General features: G+C 42.1%; 2 protein-coding genes across 2 annotated transcripts in view; both read left to right on the plus strand.

Moving 5' to 3' along the window:
- Positions 1–580: 580 nt before the first annotated feature.
- On the plus strand, positions 581–7,832 carry LOC134464831 (homeobox protein aristaless-like 4). The gene is made up of 5 exons (XM_063218165.1): positions 581–785; positions 2,174–2,334; positions 3,804–3,881; positions 4,002–4,181; positions 7,827–7,832. Exons 1-5 carry the CDS (start codon positions 581–583, stop codon positions 7,830–7,832), a joined length of 630 nt encoding a protein of 209 aa, XP_063074235.1.
- Positions 7,833–10,100: 2,268 nt separating this feature from the next.
- LOC134463797 (protein bicaudal D homolog 1-like) overlaps positions 10,101–18,979 on the plus strand; it is a 61,047-nt gene continuing 52,168 nt past the window's right edge. Inside the window, exon 1 of the mRNA XM_063217093.1 lies at positions 10,101–10,637. Within this exon, the coding sequence (XP_063073163.1) occupies positions 10,422–10,637 (216 nt within the window). The 5' untranslated portion in view covers positions 10,101–10,421. The remainder of the gene's footprint in view (positions 10,638–18,979) is intronic.

Consider the following 18,979-nt stretch of genomic DNA (forward strand, 5'->3'; position numbering starts at 1 on the left):
GCTGCCTCACTCAAAGAGTTTTCATTGTTGTAATTTGTATACAGGTACATCCCAGGGGGCCCCCATTCAGTTCTGGGCCCTAGGCAATAGCCTAGTTTGCTGGCGTGGTTGTGGTTGTGGATGGTGGCTTGTGGAGTTTATGGAGCTCTGTGGTTACACAGTAAACCAAACCAACCCTACATAACACCTCCCCTCCCTCCTGCTAATGGCTAGGAGACACACACACACACACACACACACACACACACACACACACACACACACACACACACACACACACACACACACACACACACACACACACACACACACACACACACACACACACACACACACACACACACACACACACACACACACTCAGCAACCCTCCACCTCCCTTCTCTGACACCTGGTTTCTGATGAACAGAGAGAACTGTAATCAGTTATCGAAGCGGCTGAAAAAGAGTGAGGAAGAGGTGAAACCGATAGCAAGTTAACTCAATTAAAAAGTTATAGTTAAATAAAAGTTGTGGCAAAATAAGGAAGGAAAGGTTGAGGAGAAGACAGTCATTGAACTATGAAAGATCCAGGTGCGAGTATGGTAGAGGAGAACACCAGAGTGGCAGCTGAGGGGTCGTCTAAAATGAGCAAATGTGTGTTGTCACACTCCATCGCAGAAATACTGAGGAAGCCATGTAGGCAGATCGACCAGCAACAGCTGACTGAGAAAGAGAACGGCGGACCCGACACAGAAGAAGGGAAAAAGATGGATGTTGACTCACAGATACCCAGCAAATCCACAGGTGTGTTGTGTTGAATGACACTGGATTTTATTGAGTAGACGCTTTTAAAGTGAATGTCAACGTCAAAGTCAGTGCTTTACTGTTCGCTTCTTCACCTGAACTGGATATACGAAAGAATTGGAAGTCAAAGTCAAAGCTGTTTATTTGCCAATTTTGTGCGCAAGCTAGTCCAAGTACATTTTATTTTAGTGTGAGAAACTAGTGTAGTATGTGAGAACTTTACAGTAGTATGTGAGAACACAGAATACACAGGGATGACAACAGGTATTTGTGTTAGTTTATGAACCCTTGCCACCCTTTTAAGGTTCTATCTTAGTCTAATCCCAAAAAAATGTTTGAATTTAAGTTGATTTACAGCATTTTTATTTGATGAGTTCAAGTTTTAAACATGTATGAGCCTTTGGTAAAACTGCAAATGTGAGAGAGAAGTACCGGTGAACACGTGAACTGAAAAGCATACAAGAAAAGACTAAGTCTGCACAAGGCTTTTATTCTTAAAAAATATTACAACATTTTTTATTATTATTATTTAAGACCTTTTGTTGAGAAATTCTCCCTGGTGATATTTATCTAACAGTGTCAGCATGCTGTCTTTTATGGTAGCATATGTTCATTTCGTTCCTTTAAAGAATCTGCTCTTTTATTCTCACATAAATTGCTTTTGTTCACGCCTGTGCGCTGTGCAGGTCCTTTATGATGGTTTATCATAATAAAAGAATGAAATAATCCATTAATTTAACCATGGTTGCTAAACACTTTGAATTAGATATATTTAGAACATATCCCTGTCTCGTGTGTGTGTGTGTGTGTGTGTGTGTGTGTGTGTGTGTGTGTGTGTGTGTGTGTGTGTGTGTGTGTGTGTGTGTGTGTGTGTGTGTGTGTGTGTGTGTGTGTGTGTGTGTGTGTGTGTGTGTGTGTGTTTGCGCGTGCGTGTGTGCGTGCGTGCGCGCGTGCGCGTGTATGTACATGTGTGTGCACAATGATCTAATCTCAACTAATCTTATCTAATCTAGCTGTATTTTTCTTGGCAATGTCAGAAAATCTAAAATTGCTATGGCATTGCTTTAACGACAGATAGACAGAGGTTGTGGATGGATTTATTCTGGTCACAGGTGCTTTTGGATCAATTCATGTATGAGCTATTTACTGTATGTTCATGAGAGTCAATGAACAATAGCACGGGTGCTAATATTGTTGCTAATCTCTCTGTCTGTCTGTCTGTGTGCATGTTCCACGTGTGTGTGTGTGTGTGTGTGTGTGTGTGTGTGTGTGTGTGTGTGTGTGTGTGTGTGTGTGTGTGTGTGTGTGTGTGTGTGTGTGTGTGTGTGTGTGTGTGTGTGTGTGCGCGTGTGTGTGTGTGCACGTGCCTGTCTGTGTGTCGGTATCAGGGGGCCATTGTAACAGGGTGAGCCGGCGTCGGGTGCGTACGGCCTTCACGGCGGCCCAGCTGGAGATGCTGGAGAAGGCCTTCCAGAAGACTCCCTACCCTGACGTCTACACCAGGGACAAGCTCGCCTCCAGCACGCAGCTCTCCGACGGCAAAGTTCAGGTGAAGAAAACATCTTCGCTCTAGTGTGTGTGTATGTAACTACGAGAGAGAGAGAGAGAGAGAGAGAAAGAAAGTGAGAGGGAAAATGTGTGTGAAACGCATTACCCCGACCCTGATGTGTACACCAAGTACCAAGTACCAATGCTTGCATACAACACACAGTACACACACATTTCAGGTGTAAGCGTGTGTGTGTGGGTGTGTGTGTGTGTGTGTGTGTGCGTGCGCGTGCGTGCATGTGTGCATGCGTGTGTGTGTGTGTGTGTGTGTGTGTGTGTGAGAGAGAGAGAGAGAGAGAGAGAGAGAGAGAGAGAGAGCGAGAGCGAGAGAGAGAGAGCGAGAGAGCGAGAGCGAGCGAGCGAGAGAGAGAGAGAGAGAGAGAGAGTGTCAGTCTGTGTCTGTCTGTCTGCGAATTTGTTTTTCAACTGTGAAAATCAACCAGACCACAGCCCATAGACACAGCGTTACAAATTTGCTGATACCAGAATGGCAATGACCAAGTCAAAGTGCATTACTAATGGTTTTATGTTGTGTCATAGTAGTGTGGTACCATGGTAGTTAACTTTTCAATGTTTATTACAACGTTCCAGTGGTGGAACGTCATGCATTATGGGGATAGGTAATAACCATTGACAATGGTAATATACAGAAGGAGAGTTGTTGGCATTCTATTATGCTATAAAGGCAAAGTTCATGTATGGAGACATTTGTACACCAAAACATTAGTGCTACACCAAGTGGAATTTGTTTTTTTAAGGTACACTGTGCAGGAAATAGTCAAAAAAGGTTCTGCAACTATGCTGCTCATTGAAAGTGGGTTGCTTATTGCTAAATTTGATCTTTTCATGAAAGTTTACTTAGTAATAAACTAATATTTTCTAGTAGGCCTATGTCTATTTCTGGAAATTCAAAATGGACCATGGAGAAGATCCCTCTTTTAATGTATTAAAAGTAAAATTTTCCCAGTCTTAATGAATATTTAGAATTTGATGGTGGTAAGTATTCATGAAAAAGTTAACATTAGGGAATGGGTAGCATGAATTCTGGTAAACAACTAAAAATCTTGCACAGTGTACCTTTAAGTGAATTATTTTTTTTTTAAAAGAAAAAAGAAACAAGGTGCTCTCTAAGACTTACAGTTGATAAATGGATAAGTGCAATCACCAGCGTGGATAAGATCAATCATCATTGCTTTCTTCTACTACAGGTTCAGTTCAGGGCAACGATTCATCACTGTGTGTGTCTCATCTCTTAGACAAGCTGATAGACAAGACGGAGATAGCTCTGGAGATGTTGTATAATGGTCATCTTTCGTATCGCCTCATGTGTGACTAGTTGTTATCACAAGTAGACCTATGAATTTTCTGAAGTTTGCTGATTTCTGTTCTCAAAGATAACCTGAGGCAGTTTAGCTAGACTTCAAATACTGATCTTATTGATTTTTTTTAATCATTATTTTTTTTACCCAGATATGGTTTCAGAACCGCCGAGCAAAATGGAGGAAGGCTGAGGCCCAATTCAAGACCAACCATGTTCCTACATTACTGGTAAATCAAAGTGAACAATTACACATTCTTTTGTCATTGTTGGACTGATGTAGCTTCTTTGGGAATTTGGTGAAATGATGGAGTGTGTTTTGAGTTTTCTTTCTTTCTTGTGCTACACAGAGTGAGAATGTGCCTCATCTCTCTCCCTTCACTGGACATGGTCATCAGCTGTTTCACCATCCCCTGCCACAAAACCACTTCCTGTTTGAACCATCATCGCCGCCTCTGATTAGCTCATCCATGTGTACGTCACCAAGGTTTCTCCCCTATCCACCATCAAGCTTGTTCCTGCCCCATGCTGTGCAAACTTTCACATACCCACTCCCTCAACTAATATCAAGACATATATACAGAAGCTGAAAAAAGATGTTTTTTTTTAAATGTATAATCTTTGTTTTTTTGTAAAAACAGAACTTGTAAATATCAGTGTTTTATGCCCAATGTGCAAAAGAGACAGTGTTCTAAACTATCCCATGTACATAAGTTTGTATGTATGTCTGAATGTATTCATGTCTCGATGTATATTATTGTAAAGAAATTGCAATGATGATAAGTTAATTGTTTTTGCATCACATTTACGACATACGTAAGTGTTAAGTCTGCATTTGTATGATGAGAAATTACAGTAAGGTCTCATAAAAGCTGCTTGTGACATATTATGTGATATTTTTATGACTGTGTGGTTGGATCCAAGCAATAATATAAAATCTGAGATCACATTATATACAAGTACAAAAATTACTAATTCGGGTTACAAATTCCCAGAATTTCAATAGAAGTTCAATAGCACTACAACTGTTTATCAACTGTGTGTCATTGCCATTGTTGAAAATGGAATTTAGTTTGCATTGAGTTCAATGCCTCATAAACCTAATCACAACTTGGGAATGTTTAACTGTGACACCACCAATGACAAAAAAACTGATAAAAGAACGTTTAATTCAGAATTCCTTGCCCTTTTTGTTGCCGTCGTCTTTTTTTTTGTCGTTTTGATAACATGGGTACTATCACTTTTGCTCTATGCGGTGCATTGAACTCAAGTTCAAAGTATGGATATACTGTACATTGCTGAGTTGTAAAAGTAAAATTCTCCGAAAGTCAGTAAATGCATGCAGATAGGCTTGTTCCCTTACATTTACACTTACAATCGCGTAATTATATTTCTATAAACCTGTATTGCAAAACACAACAAAATCATGATACAATTTCTGGGCATAGGCCTACAGTATGAGAGTTGTGTACAGTAAAGAAGAATTAAGCACTGCCAGATGTAATTACACACTAGCAATGTGATAGATTCCACTTCTACATCTCTGGGTCTAGTCACTTCCTTGTCTTGTGCTTGTCTATGAGATGTATTTCTCCAGCAAAAGAGTTACACCAAAGTCGTTATTCTGTACTCCACAGTGGCTTGCCATTCACGGATGTCCTTACCACAATCTATCATCTTTTATCTCAGGGCAAAAGATAAGCATAATTTTATTGTCAGCGATAACTCTAAGTGGAACATCTTGCAAAGGTTTCTAATTATTACTGAATTGTTTTATTGGCCTTTCACCAATGTATTTCTGGCCTTATCTTAATTTTATTGGGTCACTCTAAGGGCATGCAGAGGTCAAGAGTTGAATCACAGTTATAGAAAGAAAGCTGACCTTTTCAACTTGAACGTCAGATGATTGTGTCATTGACTTTCTGTATCGATGAGACACATCTCTTTTATTGAAAACGTTATTTTTAAAAAATATTTTAAAGTATTAAGAGAATATTACGTATACTTGAACTGTTAGCAAATAAGTGTTTATGTGGCTTATCATCTCATATTGAACAACACAACAGTATGCAAAACTGGGTGACCATGCAATCTTACAACTCTCTGGTCACATCTCTGCTCCAGATATCTGATCACCATGAAAATGTAGTTCCATATCATCTGTTTTATTTTGCTATTTAGTCTTTGCTTAATCCATTAGTACAATTTGTTAAGCCTATTTCATCATGTTGAGAAGCCACCATAAGCATACAGTAGAGTCACGTAAAACAACAGAAACGAAACGTGTCTCAAAGGCAGGTGATACTTTGACATTCACAAGTAGACAATAGTTTCCTACAAGATCAACAATAGACAAGATCAAGAATAGACAATAGTTTCCTACAAGACCAAAACCATTACAGGATGGGTCTCCAACCTTTCTGGGACTGAGGGCTACCAAGGGCTAGGGCTACTGGAGGCTTCCCAAGGGCTACTGAGGGCTATGGCTACTCGTTTGTTCAAGTTCCTCCTTCTGATGTCTTGACATCGTTCTAAAATCACACTAGATTGAATGATAATTTGTTTATAGGTTATAAATAAATATTCTTTGTAGGTTATAAAGAAATAACCTCATATTAAATTAAGAAAAACATTAACTCTGACTAAAATCTTTAGTTGTTATATATCACATTACGTTGCATTACATTTGGCACACACTTTTTAAACAAAGCGACTTACAATCGAGGGCATAATCATCATCATCACCAACATCACTAGCAGATACCAGATACAAAGTGCATAGGAAATATAGGGCCTATAGAACAAGACCAGATGTTAAGTAGGGTTAGTGGGGTTTTTTTGCTTTCGTTTTTTTGTTTGTTTGTTTGCTTGTTTAAGTACATTAGCAGAGGGGTAGGTAGAGTACAAGCACACATACATATCATGCCATAAAGTCTGGCTCAGGAATGGTTTAGCTCAAGATTTAGTGTAGTATTAGAGTCACGAAAGTGCCCTCGAGTGCACCGTGATGAATGCATGAAGCTATGTGCTAATGCTTAGAGAGTTGGTCTTTGGATCCGACGGTCATAGTTGGGCACAGATAGAGATGAGGTGATGGTAAAGCTGCCCCTTTGCCCTACTGTACAGTACAAAACATGCCCTTTTGAAAGTTATTTTTACGTTTTTTTGTCACTCTCTACAAATGATTGGTGACTAAAGCGAGGCTAATGCCCTGATATACAGTACTGTATGTAGCCTCTATAGCCTAGTGAGGCAGCAGGAAGCTCCACAAGACCACCGCCCGCCCTTGAGTAGCTGCTCCTCAGTATGTCTGTGCACGCCACTGCTGAGGGTTGTAGGCCTAAGTTCGAATCCCACCAGGACTTAGGTGTATTCCGACATTTAAACGCTATGGCTAAGGTGACTCTGGTGTAGGCACCTAAGCCCACATTGCTCAGGGTTGTGAGTTCAATTGCGCATAGGCCTATGTGTTGTCTGGTGAGGTGTGCCAATATCCTGCCATTTCTCTAAGCTCTGCATGTCTTACTTGCACCTGCGTGAAGCTGCCCCCCACCTCAGGCCCAAAATGCTGAAATAACACTTCAGATTGTATGTGCTATGTTTGTGCTGGATAGTGCTGTAAAAATATTCGTTTGTGCTATTAGTAAAATAATAGCATAATAATAGCATAATATTAAAATAAAACGGCCTTAACTTTACAAAACAAGTGATGGAAGCGTTCATTTTCACAGCACAAATGAGCACAAATAAATTGCCGTCCATTGAGACTACTTTGGAAAAATTTGGACGTGGAGGAGGTGGGGGTGGGGGGGGGGCTGCGTGACGTCACAGGTCATAAAAAAAGTAAAAAAAAGTATGAGTATTTGAGTATTTAAATGACTCAAAAGTCTTAATAGCACAAACGATTTTTTACAGCACTATCCGGCACAAACATAGCACATACAATCTGCAGTGTTATTTCAGCATTTTGGGTCAGAGGTGGGGGGCAGCTTCACGCAGGTTTTACTTGCATGTTTTGTTTGTGTGTGTGCGTGTGCGTGTGCGTGTGCGTGTGCGTGTGCGTGTGCGTGTGCGTGTGCGTGTGCGTGTGCGTGTGCGTGTGCGTGTGCGTGTGCGTGTGTGTGTGTGTGTGCGTGAGTGTGAGTGTGTGCGCGTGTGCATCTGTGTGTTTATAGCAGTGATCTTGCCTTGACACCACAATGCTTGCTAAACAGGTAAACTTTTCACCCCGAGCCTTATCAGGGTTTTATGAGACGTGTCTTTATGAGCCGTCTTCTAAGTGCACTCTGTGTTATCGCAGCCTTATTATGACCCATCCACCACTACACATAGTAAATACAACTACTGCACCGTCTCAAGTAGTCACTATGACTAAAACCTATACAGCCACTTCATGTCTCTTTTAGAAGTTTGCTGTTCCTTAAGTGACCTAATCTGTTGGTGCCATGGCTCAATGTGCTAAGGTACCACCCAATAATCCTACAAATACGGCCCGAGGTCATTTACGGAAGTTATTCTCTTTCTCTCTCTCTCTCTCTCTCTCTCTCTCTCTCTCTCTCTCTCTCTCTCTCTCTCTCTCTCTCCATTTTCCTGTCCTCGCTGTCATGTCAAAAGTAAAAGGCAAATAGGCCAATAAACATCTTCAAATCCCTTAATGTGCTACCGAAAAATAAACCTCTTGTTTATGTCATAGCGTTGTTGTTATGACTTAGTCACGGTAAGTTTTGCTCAATAAACAATGAGTCCTATCACCAGTCATCCCATCTGCACTAACTGGCAAGGGATTTACAGTAGTACAGTAGTAGGCTATCTTATACGAGCTACAGTAGGGATTTACAGTAGTACAGTAGCTTATATGAATCAAAAGAACTGAAATAGCACTTGGGTGCTGGATTATAACAGATTGTGAATCCAGGACCTTGAACAATGCTTTGATGTTATGCTGAACAGGAGTGTTGACATCAATCCAACACAAAGGCTACTGTTGTAACTCGAGCTATCGCACAAAATGGCCTTTGTGATTAGATGGCCACAGGTCACGTACAAGCTCAACCAATTGGTTTCCTTTATCAAAACTGTAGAAAGGGGGATTTCGTTGAGCAGAGGTACGGTAATCAGATGAAGGCTATATGCTGTTGTATGATTTCAGTGATTGACAATGTTAGACAGGCCTACCTGATCTAATTAGAAAGAATGATGTTGACTAATTGTCAGAACTTTTTTCCTTCCTTCCTTCCTTCCTTCCTTCCTTCCTTCCTTCCTTCCTTCCTTCCTTCCTTCCTTCCTTCCTTCATTCATTCATTCATTCATTCATTCATTCATTCATTCATTCATTCATTCTTCTTCTTCTTCTTTGTGTTGTCACTTAATTCCTTGTTTTATCTTATCTTGTCTTATTCCTTGTCTCTCTGTGGACATAGCATATACAAATAACAAAAAAAAAATCAATTTATAAATACTGTACATGAACACATAAAATGACATATTCATTTTTTGACACATGACACATTCAGTTTTTAAAAAGTCAAATGGTTTGTGATAAAACAATATCATGCTTCGACTTTTTTCGGCAGCTATATGTAAGCCAAGTTTATTCAATTGGAGGCCCCAGGGCCAGATCAGGCCCTTGCATGGCAAGGTTCTGACCCGCCATGAGGTCTGAACAAAATGAAAACATAGGCGCGCTATCTATATAGCCTATAATATTACGTTCGGCCCTTTTACTGTGAGGAATTTTATAAACAGGCCCTCAGTGACTTTTAATTGAATACCCCTGGTGTAAGCCAATCAGACAGTGGCCTATCATAGTGGCCTAAATACTGCTTAGGCCTACTCCATCTGACTACCTTTTCACATATTTTGGATAGTACCACCTCCTACCACAAGAGGAGGCCATGCACAAATGCATTCCTTCCTCAGAATACTTATACAGTAGACTACATGAGTGCTGATTTTTTTTATTTTTTTTTTTATTTTTTTGTAAGGACATATGGTTACAAATTAGGCCTATTCATTTCCATTGGGTAGGCCTAATGGGGTCTGACAATGCCAGTAGATATCTGACTGAATAATCAGAGTATGGTTATTATGTGTATGTTTATTTCATTAAATATAGGCTAGTGTGTTGCATAGCTAAGCCTACTGATGAAAATAACATTACAATTCAATTACTACCTGTGAGGTCTAATTTCGTCAATCCTGAACCTTTTTTAAACAATAGATTTTTTTCAATCATATAGCAAAGTTACCATTTCCATATAGAGAGATATTCATCAGGTAGGCCTAGTAGTGTAAGAGTTTTTACTTGGTTGGTAGGGCCTACAATAGACTATGGCCCTATGTTGTCGATTGATTGACGACGATGGAGGAAATGCGCGAGGATGTAGTGACGTCACGGACATAGGGACGAGAACAAGTTGTGTGGTACTTCACCTTACTGCCAGCGTAGAGATGGCGTCCGAATCCCTATGAATAAGCAAAAAAAGAAGAGGAAGAAAGGATGCTGGGTGGTTCGTCGCACAGGGACAACAACTCAACTGAGCTTTATGTAAAATATAGGTGATGATACTGTTTTAAACATGTGCGCAGCTTATAGCTTTCGTGAGATTGGCCATAGGAGACGTCTATAGATTTGGGAAATTAGGGCTAAGGGCTACGGTGTATATCGGCGTTGATTTGTTGTTGGCCACAGCTGTTTTCCGCCTCCGCCTCCCTGGCCATCCGACGCAGGGACGGCGAGACGGAAGAGGGCAGAGGGAGAGGCACGGGCGATGGCTGCGGGGGGAGGATGCGGCGAATCGGTGGACCAGTACCGGGCAGAGGTGGAGCGCCTCACCCGAGAGCTCGCAGAGGCGAACCGTGAGAAGATCCGTGCGGCGGAGTGCGGTCTGGTAGTGCTGGAGGAAAACCAGACCCTGAAACAGCAATACTCGGACCTTGAAGCTGAACAGGAGACGCTGAGGCAGGAGTTGGAGCAGTTGCAAGAGGTAATGCGGTTTCCCCATCTACCCCAGAAAATGCTGGAAGGTGTTGCCATTAGCTCGCGGCGTTGTAATTGCATGTCATCGCATGTGTATTGAGTGGCAGCCTATGCTTAGGCTACATCACCGAGGTTTGGGCTACAGGGCGCACTTCTTTTCACTGCGAAGTACCAAATTGGGTTGGGTCAAGGAAGTTTTGTTACACTGGCACTGGATGTTGGCCCAGTGCCTTAGTTTATTCCACAATCCTTTTCTTGTTTTGTCTCACTTAGATCAAACAGTAGCGCGAGGAAACGTAAGGATGCGACTCGGTGCATCGCTAATATAGGGACTCGATTGGCAGCAGGTGCGCCGCTGTAATGCGCATAGTGGTGCAGAGGATGAAACTAATAGCCCACTCCGGGAATGGGTGGACATGTGGGGGCTCAGTGTGTGTGTGTGTGTGTGTGTGTGTGTGTGTGTGTGTGTGTGTGTGTGTGTGTGTGTGTGTGTGTGTGTGTGTGTGAGTTGCCGCCCACCGCCATGTCCAGTGTTTCAGGCTGTTTCAATCCCTAATGAACTAAGCTAAACTATATGCAAGTGTTTCTTTCAATGTGTGCCAACTTACTCTCTACATTATAAGTCTTTCTGTCGCACAGTACGTAGGCTATAGGCGTGGACCAGAGGCCCCCAAAACAGCACCATAGTATGACAAAGTAGTGTGTAAAAATAGCCTGCATTGTGTGTCATGCTCCGCAGTGATAGGGTTTCATTGTTTTTGTCCTCAGCAGCGAGAGGAGAGCTGCAAGCTCTCAGCCCTGCCTAGCCCACCCCTATAGGGATTTGTCAACATCCTGTTGTGGTTGGTGGTCTCTTTGTGTGCGTGTGGGAGAGGCCCTGTGTACTTTGGGGATGGGGATGGATTGGGAGAGCGGGAGAGAGATAGAGGCACACAGATTCACCTCACACACACACACACACACACACACACACACACACACACACACACACACACACACACACACACACACACACACACACACACACACACAGTCTTCCACTCTGTGATTTGGCACACATTGTTACTGCTGTCTGTCTCTCACGTCACAGAGCTGTAGTTTATTTTGTAACAGTGACCTATTCACTACCTATTACCCAGGCAACAGGGATTAGGCCTACACATTTTGAATAAACACACAACTGAATAGTAGTCTATTCGTAGGCAATAGATTTGCATTGGGCCTGCAGTATGTCCTTTCTCATTGCTGTGTGTTCACTGGGCAACCCTTTCAGAATCCCCCCCCATCTGAAATCTTTAAAGTGCCCCACTGCAACTGATGCCCTGGTAACACTTTATATGAAGCCCATATCTATAGCGCATTATGAACACATTTATAACAACTTATAATGCGCATCATGACCATAGTGCATTATGACTACACTCATAACGCTTCATGATGGAGTATATCAACAGTCATGAATAACTATAAATCTAGCTTATAATGCATTATAAATCTTAGGATGTTTTGATTGCTCGTGAATGGTTATAAACTACAGGCAGTGAAGGGGCTTATAATAAATTATAAGCCTAACTGTCATAATGCAGTATGATTCATTATGATGCACATTACAAGTTGTTATAAATGGGCTTATAATGTGCTATAGATATGGGCTTCATAGAAAGTGTTACCGATGCCCTTGTCCCCACCCTGCTGCCTGGCTATACCACTTTGACTTTGTTTATGGTAATGAATGTGCCGTACGATTTATTCATTGAGGTATTAACATACACCTCTCTAACCCCCTTGTGTATATAGGCCTACTGTCTGTTGTAGCGGGGCTGCAGTAGGCGACAAGTGTAGGCCCACACATTATCCTGAAGGTTATCACAGGGTGACAGAAAGCCTGGCAATTTGAAAACTCAGCTGTGTATCTCAGTTGGCCAACATCCAGTCATAGTGTCTTTTTGCGTCCTTTGAAGACCTGTCTTAAAAATGATAATACTAAGATAGTAATAGTAAAACTCCTGCCAAGAAATGTTGACTTGTTGTTTGACTTCATGGACAGGGACGTAGCTCATTGACCAACATTCAGTCACACACTCCTCATGGCATGCAGTGCATCTTGTGTTGTTTATGTGTAAAGGGTGCAAGGGTGGGGAACCTATGTCTTGAGGGCTGTTTAAGGTGGATAACAGCAGGTATATCAGGAGGACTGTAAATGGTGAGCAAAACATTGTTTTCAAGTGAAAAAAATCATCCATTTTGTAATGGGCTAGAGATCCTCTCCTTTTTAGACATTCTTTTTTGTAAGTCTTGGGCCGGATTGAAGCATCTGGGGGACCGCATCCGGCCCCCAGGCCTTATGTTTGAAACCGCTGCTCGAAGCCTAAATTTGGAAGATGTGGACTGTATGTCTACACCGTAGTTCTCAATGAGGGGCAATTCCACTTCCAGCCTGTAGGGCGCTGTCGCTGAAGTAAACAAAAAACCCTACCCAGTCACTTACTGTATGTCTTAAAAAATACCCAGTATCGTTTAAATAAAAAGCTGCCCCTCCAACATATGCAAACATCATATTAATCCCTCATCTGCCCTTAGCCGAATCACTTCAGTACTATTACACAGCACTTACCACAGAACAGCTATGTCATAACATCAGTTGACTAATCACATTAGTCCTACTGTCTGGAGTTAATTGGGGGGCTAGTAACGACATGTAGGAGTAACTGGCTTGTAAATCGTGTCATTGGAGTTTCTGTGTCCCAAGAGAAGGCTTTTCATGCTTATGCCCTTCTCTCTCTCCGGACTATTGGAAATAAAGGCGCTGGCATTTGCAGATAGCTGGTGCGCCTTCCAGAATTTGTCATCCTTTTATGCAACGAGTCTCCCTCCGCTCTTCGCTGCCAAGTGTACAGTCTGTCCACACACATACCACCACCCACCCACAGAGACGGAGCGAGGGAGAGGGGGGAGGCAGTAGAGAGAAAGAGACAGAGAGGGGAGAGGGCAGCGAGACAGAAAGAGAGAGGGAGGAGGAGGGGAGAAAAATATAAAAGACAGAAACAGAGAGAGAGCACAGATGGAGAGAGAGAAAGAGAGGAGAAGGTAAGAGACTGATACTGAGAGATAGAAAAGCATAAAGAGAGACTGTCAGAATGAGTGAGAGCAAAAGAGAGAGAAAGAATGTAAGAAAGAATAAACGAGAACTGAGCAGCTCCTTGTAACAGCCCTAAGTATGATGCCAACAGACACTCCTGTCAGTCTAAGGCAGGTGCCTGCATTCAGTGTTGCCAGATTGGGCGGTTCCTCACCCAATTGGGCTGCTTGGGATGGCCGTCTGTGGGTAAAAATGGCAGGTAGAAGGAAAAACCGCCCAATTTTTGGCCATAAAAATCAATAGAATTGAGCGGGATTTAGTGCTTCCAGACGGGTTTTGGGCATTTTTGTGGGCTGGAAATCATCAGCTTCATCTGGCAACCCTGCTTGCATTCAGCAACCAGCTGGAGAGCAACTGAACTCCTCTTCACACTTCCTACAGGAGCTCGCAGCATGGCATGACAGTGGCACACACCTGCCAATCATTCAGAAATACAAATCTTTATGCCGCAAATGATAACATTCATCTGTAGCAGTTTCAGCATTCTATACAGTAAAAAATCTGTGTTGTAATTTCAATACTTAAAGAGTACTGTGATCCACTAAATGTTACATCGACTCTTTGTGTTGAATTAACACTACCGTTTCTACTGTGTAGTACCTCACTTACTGTGTCTATCTGTGTCGATCAGAGAGACAAATTTGTGCCTCAAATACCGGTATGTGAATTGGTAGTAGCCCTGGCATTCTAGAACTGTACTTCCTCCCCTTAACACTTTGAATACCAGCGGTACTCACGGAATTATGTCGTAGAATACCAGCGCTCTAAGCCCTTTTTTGACGTTTTTTTGTAGACTCACAGCGTATTATGTGATAGGGCCACTGAAATATGTTATGACTTTTGAAAGTGGAGACGCTGCCCTCTTAGTAGGTGAAAACCGTGTGTCTCTACGAGCTTTTATTGCCGAGCAAACCCACGCTAAACCGAAGCGGGTATCCATGGAATTCAGCTACAATCGGAGATATTGAAGTTGTTGAAGGGTGAAGGGTGCTCTTCTTCAGAATGTGACAAGTTTGAGCGGGGACGAGTTGGTTTTAATCACAATTTGGTGCAAGGTTAGCTCTGACACGCATCTTCCTGCTCGTCAAGACACACCTCCTGCTCTGTCCCACTACGGCATCGGCAATCAATGCCCTTCGAAATCCACATTTTTCACAGAGACTGAACACAAACTCTTTGCACACACGCAGAAAGTGGGACATTTGCTAAAATAGTTCCCGATGACTCCCGAAATAATTGCTAAACATTGATTCAAGATACTCCAGGCACGATATACAATGGTCTGTGTGTTTACCTATTGCGTGAAGTCAGACACAATACACGCTGCAGCGTGGGCACCGATCGTACTAGGGAAACAACAACATAGCACGATTCACGAATACTGCAGCACACCTCCTGTTCTGTCCCACTACGACATCGGCAATCCATGCCCTTCGAAATCCCCGTTTTTCACGCGGACTGAACACAAACTCTTTGCACACATGCAGAGGGTGAGACATTTGCTAAAATAGCTCCTGATGACTCCCGAAATAATAGCCCAACATTGACAACAAATCCAAATGATATGATGCTTAGATGTAGCCATCCGATCCATATGATATGTAGCCATCTATGCTAGCTTCTGGCTTCTCACATACAGGAAGACACAGAAAGTTCAACATGGGGGCGAATAATCAAATAAACGTATCTGGTTGGCGATCAAACTTCCAAATCGGAGCGCATTACTCCAATCACAGCTCGGGTGCCATTTGGATCCAAGGATCTGGTAAAGGTCTAGGTAGCAAGTCCAGAAAGTTCAAGATACTCCAGGCACAATATACAATGGTCTCTGTGTTTACCTATTGCGTGGAGTCAGACACAACACACGCTACAGCGTGGGCACCAACCGTACTAGGGAAACAACAACATAGCACGATTCACCATCCGGCAGCCTACTCACATTGGGTTGCTATAGCCCTTCCTGTAGCTACCATACCACAAGTGAAGGGGTACAGAGAGAGTAAAAGAGCATCATTGCAGGATCATTTAGCGACGAAATCAAATGCAGAGCCGTAGCATCAATGCAGGCAGCGCAATCATTAGGAGCCTACAGATAGTCTACTGTAGGCGACATGGGTTGGCATCCAGACATCTTGGTAAGATAGATTAAAATGTCCAAATCATAACACAAACTTTTGACTACAAATGTTGTCATTTATGTCCATCACAGAGCTCCCAAAATCACATATATTGTCCATTGAAGGGTGTAGATTCAAAATATGATATTTAAATGCAAAAACGTATTTTTACGTTTTGGTATACAACGCATGGGCGTGAAAAACGTATTATTACGTCGTCGGTACTCAATGTGTTAACACAGGTGCAACTTAGTGATGAGTTTCTTCCATTTTGGGTCAGTAGGCTATAATAAGTATTATTAACAGCACAACTTCAATTCAATGTCTTAGTGTCTTAATCTTCTTCTTAATCTAGTCTTAATGCCTCCCCTTTTAGCTCATTTTATACTCAGCAAAATGATTAGCTCCACGTAATTTTCAGCATACTAAAGCTATGTAATTTCCAATTTCTCGGCATGGGATCAATAGTAAATATGTATCTGTCTACACTGCTTCATTATTTTTGACTTGTACTCAGCATCCTATTAAGTTCAGTACACAGCTTCATTACTTTTTGGCAGTAGTCTTGGCTCAGATGGCATAAGCCTCTATGTAATTAAATTTACAGGAAGGAATATCAATACTAATCTATCCTTTGATGGAACGCAGACCCGTCAATATGTGGCAGAGCAATGCTAATTTGAATTAGACTGAACTAGACCCCTGTTGGAAAAAAGTGCTTCTTCTTGGCTGTCTGCATCTTGGTCTTATCCCATTTCTCACCTTATTGTCTTTGTTTACATTCAAAGGCGGAAAAATAAAAGGCTATATGTGTAACCGCCATCCGGGTACTTTGTTCGGGAATGTGCGTTACAGCCAATTTTGGGGGAAAACAAACAGAATGTCTCATTAACTTACATGCGACATTGGCTAGCCTAAATAAACACAGTCCATGCTTCAGCCACGGTTGTTTGACTACATTTTCTGAACAGCCGAAACATATTCTTCCACTGTACAACTTCCTTCCTTACTTCATTGCCTCCTTCAGATGGAGCTGATTTCCTTTCACCCACTAGGTCCATCTCGAAGGAGTTGACAATCTTGTCCAGTGACATTTAGCTGGCGGGGGAAATATCGTCTTGTTTCACAAAGACTGTGAGATAAGAGTGGACAGTTGCATGATAGTTTTAACACTCCAAAAGTCAGCACACTAGTAGACGAAGATGAAGAAAATTGTAATGTCTTCTCCAAGAACATGTCCACTGATACCCTGATTTTTGGCTTCGGTCTGGTCCCACAAAGGCTGTAGCAAAGGGGACAGTTCAATGGCCCTTTTACCTCAGCGAGAGAGGACAGCATATTAGAGGAAAGATGAGAAGGGGAGAGAATAAGAGGGAGACTTCTCATTCTTTGCCAAGGAGTTGGTGATGACTTAATAAGCACATCTATGACATCTCATCCAGCTGCTAGCTTATGTTCCAAGGGGATGAGGAGGAGTTGACAAAAACTTGACCTCTGACCTCCAGCTATGAGGAAAAACCTGGTCCTGTTCCATAACACTGCAGCAAATGTAACAGAAAGGTTTGCAGTATGATTTCAACAATAACACTAACAACGTAGTACCACAGCTTCAAGACTGTATGTGTGTGTGTGTGTGTGTGTGTGTGTGTGTGTGTGTGTGTGTGTGTGTGTGTGTGTGTGTGTGTGTGTGTGTGTGTGTGTGTGTGTGTGTGTGTGTGTGTGTGATAGCCTACCTGTCAACTTTGAGTTATCAAAATTCGAGAAAATTCCCATATTTTACGCTAAAATTCTGGAAATTGCAGTATGATTTCAACAATAACACTAACACCAAGTAAATTCTGCTCTTGTAGTGTTGGACTGAGATTGCAAACTTGACTGTGTAGTATGTGGCCATAACGTAGTACCACAGCTTCAAGACTGCACACTGACATCAGAAAAGCGTCAATTCTAAGGCCATTTCAGCAAATCAAGAGAGGACTGCAGCACAGAGACAGGAAAAAAAACAAAGATTTGGATTCTTCTTCAGCCTCCCTCTTCTTTCTTTGGTGTCATTTTTAAAAAATAGCATTTCCAGACTCTGTCTGGCCTATAGTGTCAGGATTAGGTTTCCATGCGCCAAAAACTGAATTATTACTTTCTGAAACAACATGGTAGTTTCTGTTAAGACATGGCCCCTGTTGTGAACTTGCTGTTACCAGAATGGCAATGACCACGTTAAATTACTGTACTAAATGCTCGTTGTAATGTCATAGTAGTGTAGTAGTACGTTAGCCTGGTGATGCCATCCATGGTACTCCTCCCAAAGATTTTGGCTCTGCACATAGTCTGGCGAAACCCTCCTGGCTCGGTTCGCTCATTGTTTAGCCAATCAGCAAACAGTTGAGAGTGGTGACACAGAACTCACCCACGAAGTCCATTACTGATTGGTTAAGGTAACATTATTCACACTTTTGTTTTGTTATTTGTATGCTTTTGCGACACTATATCGTATATAACAGTCATGCTAATAAAGCACAATATGAGTTTTAATTTGAATTCGGAACTCCAATGTATTTAAATGGCAGAGTAAGATCAGACCATCTCCCACCGTCCATGGAGACAGATTCCTCTTAGCTTTCGCCAGACTGTTTGATGGAGTCAACAGTCGGCGTTCACCCAGGCTAGTAGTACATAGTTACTGTGAGCGTTGTAAGCGACTATTCCACTGTCTGGAAAGTGTGCACCATGAGGCTGCAATGCCAGATGGCCACCGTGCTAAATGCTACTGCTTGATAAAGACCTCTCCACTACAGTAAGCTGAGAGAAAGTGAGCAATTATCCTTTCACCTTTCAACAAGATGCAAATTAACTGTACTGAAGGACGGATTGAGTAATAATTGATGAGACCATGCTGTCATCACACAAGCTGGCAAAGATGGGTTCCAATGACATTTTTGAAAAGGTGCTAGCAGGATAATTCGCCTTTGGCTAAGCCCCGCCCTCTTTAGTTACAGTTGTTTCTTCATTAATTAGGTCAGAAATCCAAAATCCTACTCTGAAACAGGTTCGTGGTGTGCTTACAACCGTACTGAAAAGGGACATGAATGAGATGGT

This window comes from Engraulis encrasicolus, chromosome 15 (assembly GCF_034702125.1).
Source record: "Engraulis encrasicolus isolate BLACKSEA-1 chromosome 15, IST_EnEncr_1.0, whole genome shotgun sequence".
Lineage (NCBI taxonomy): Eukaryota > Metazoa > Chordata > Actinopteri > Clupeiformes > Engraulidae > Engraulis > Engraulis encrasicolus.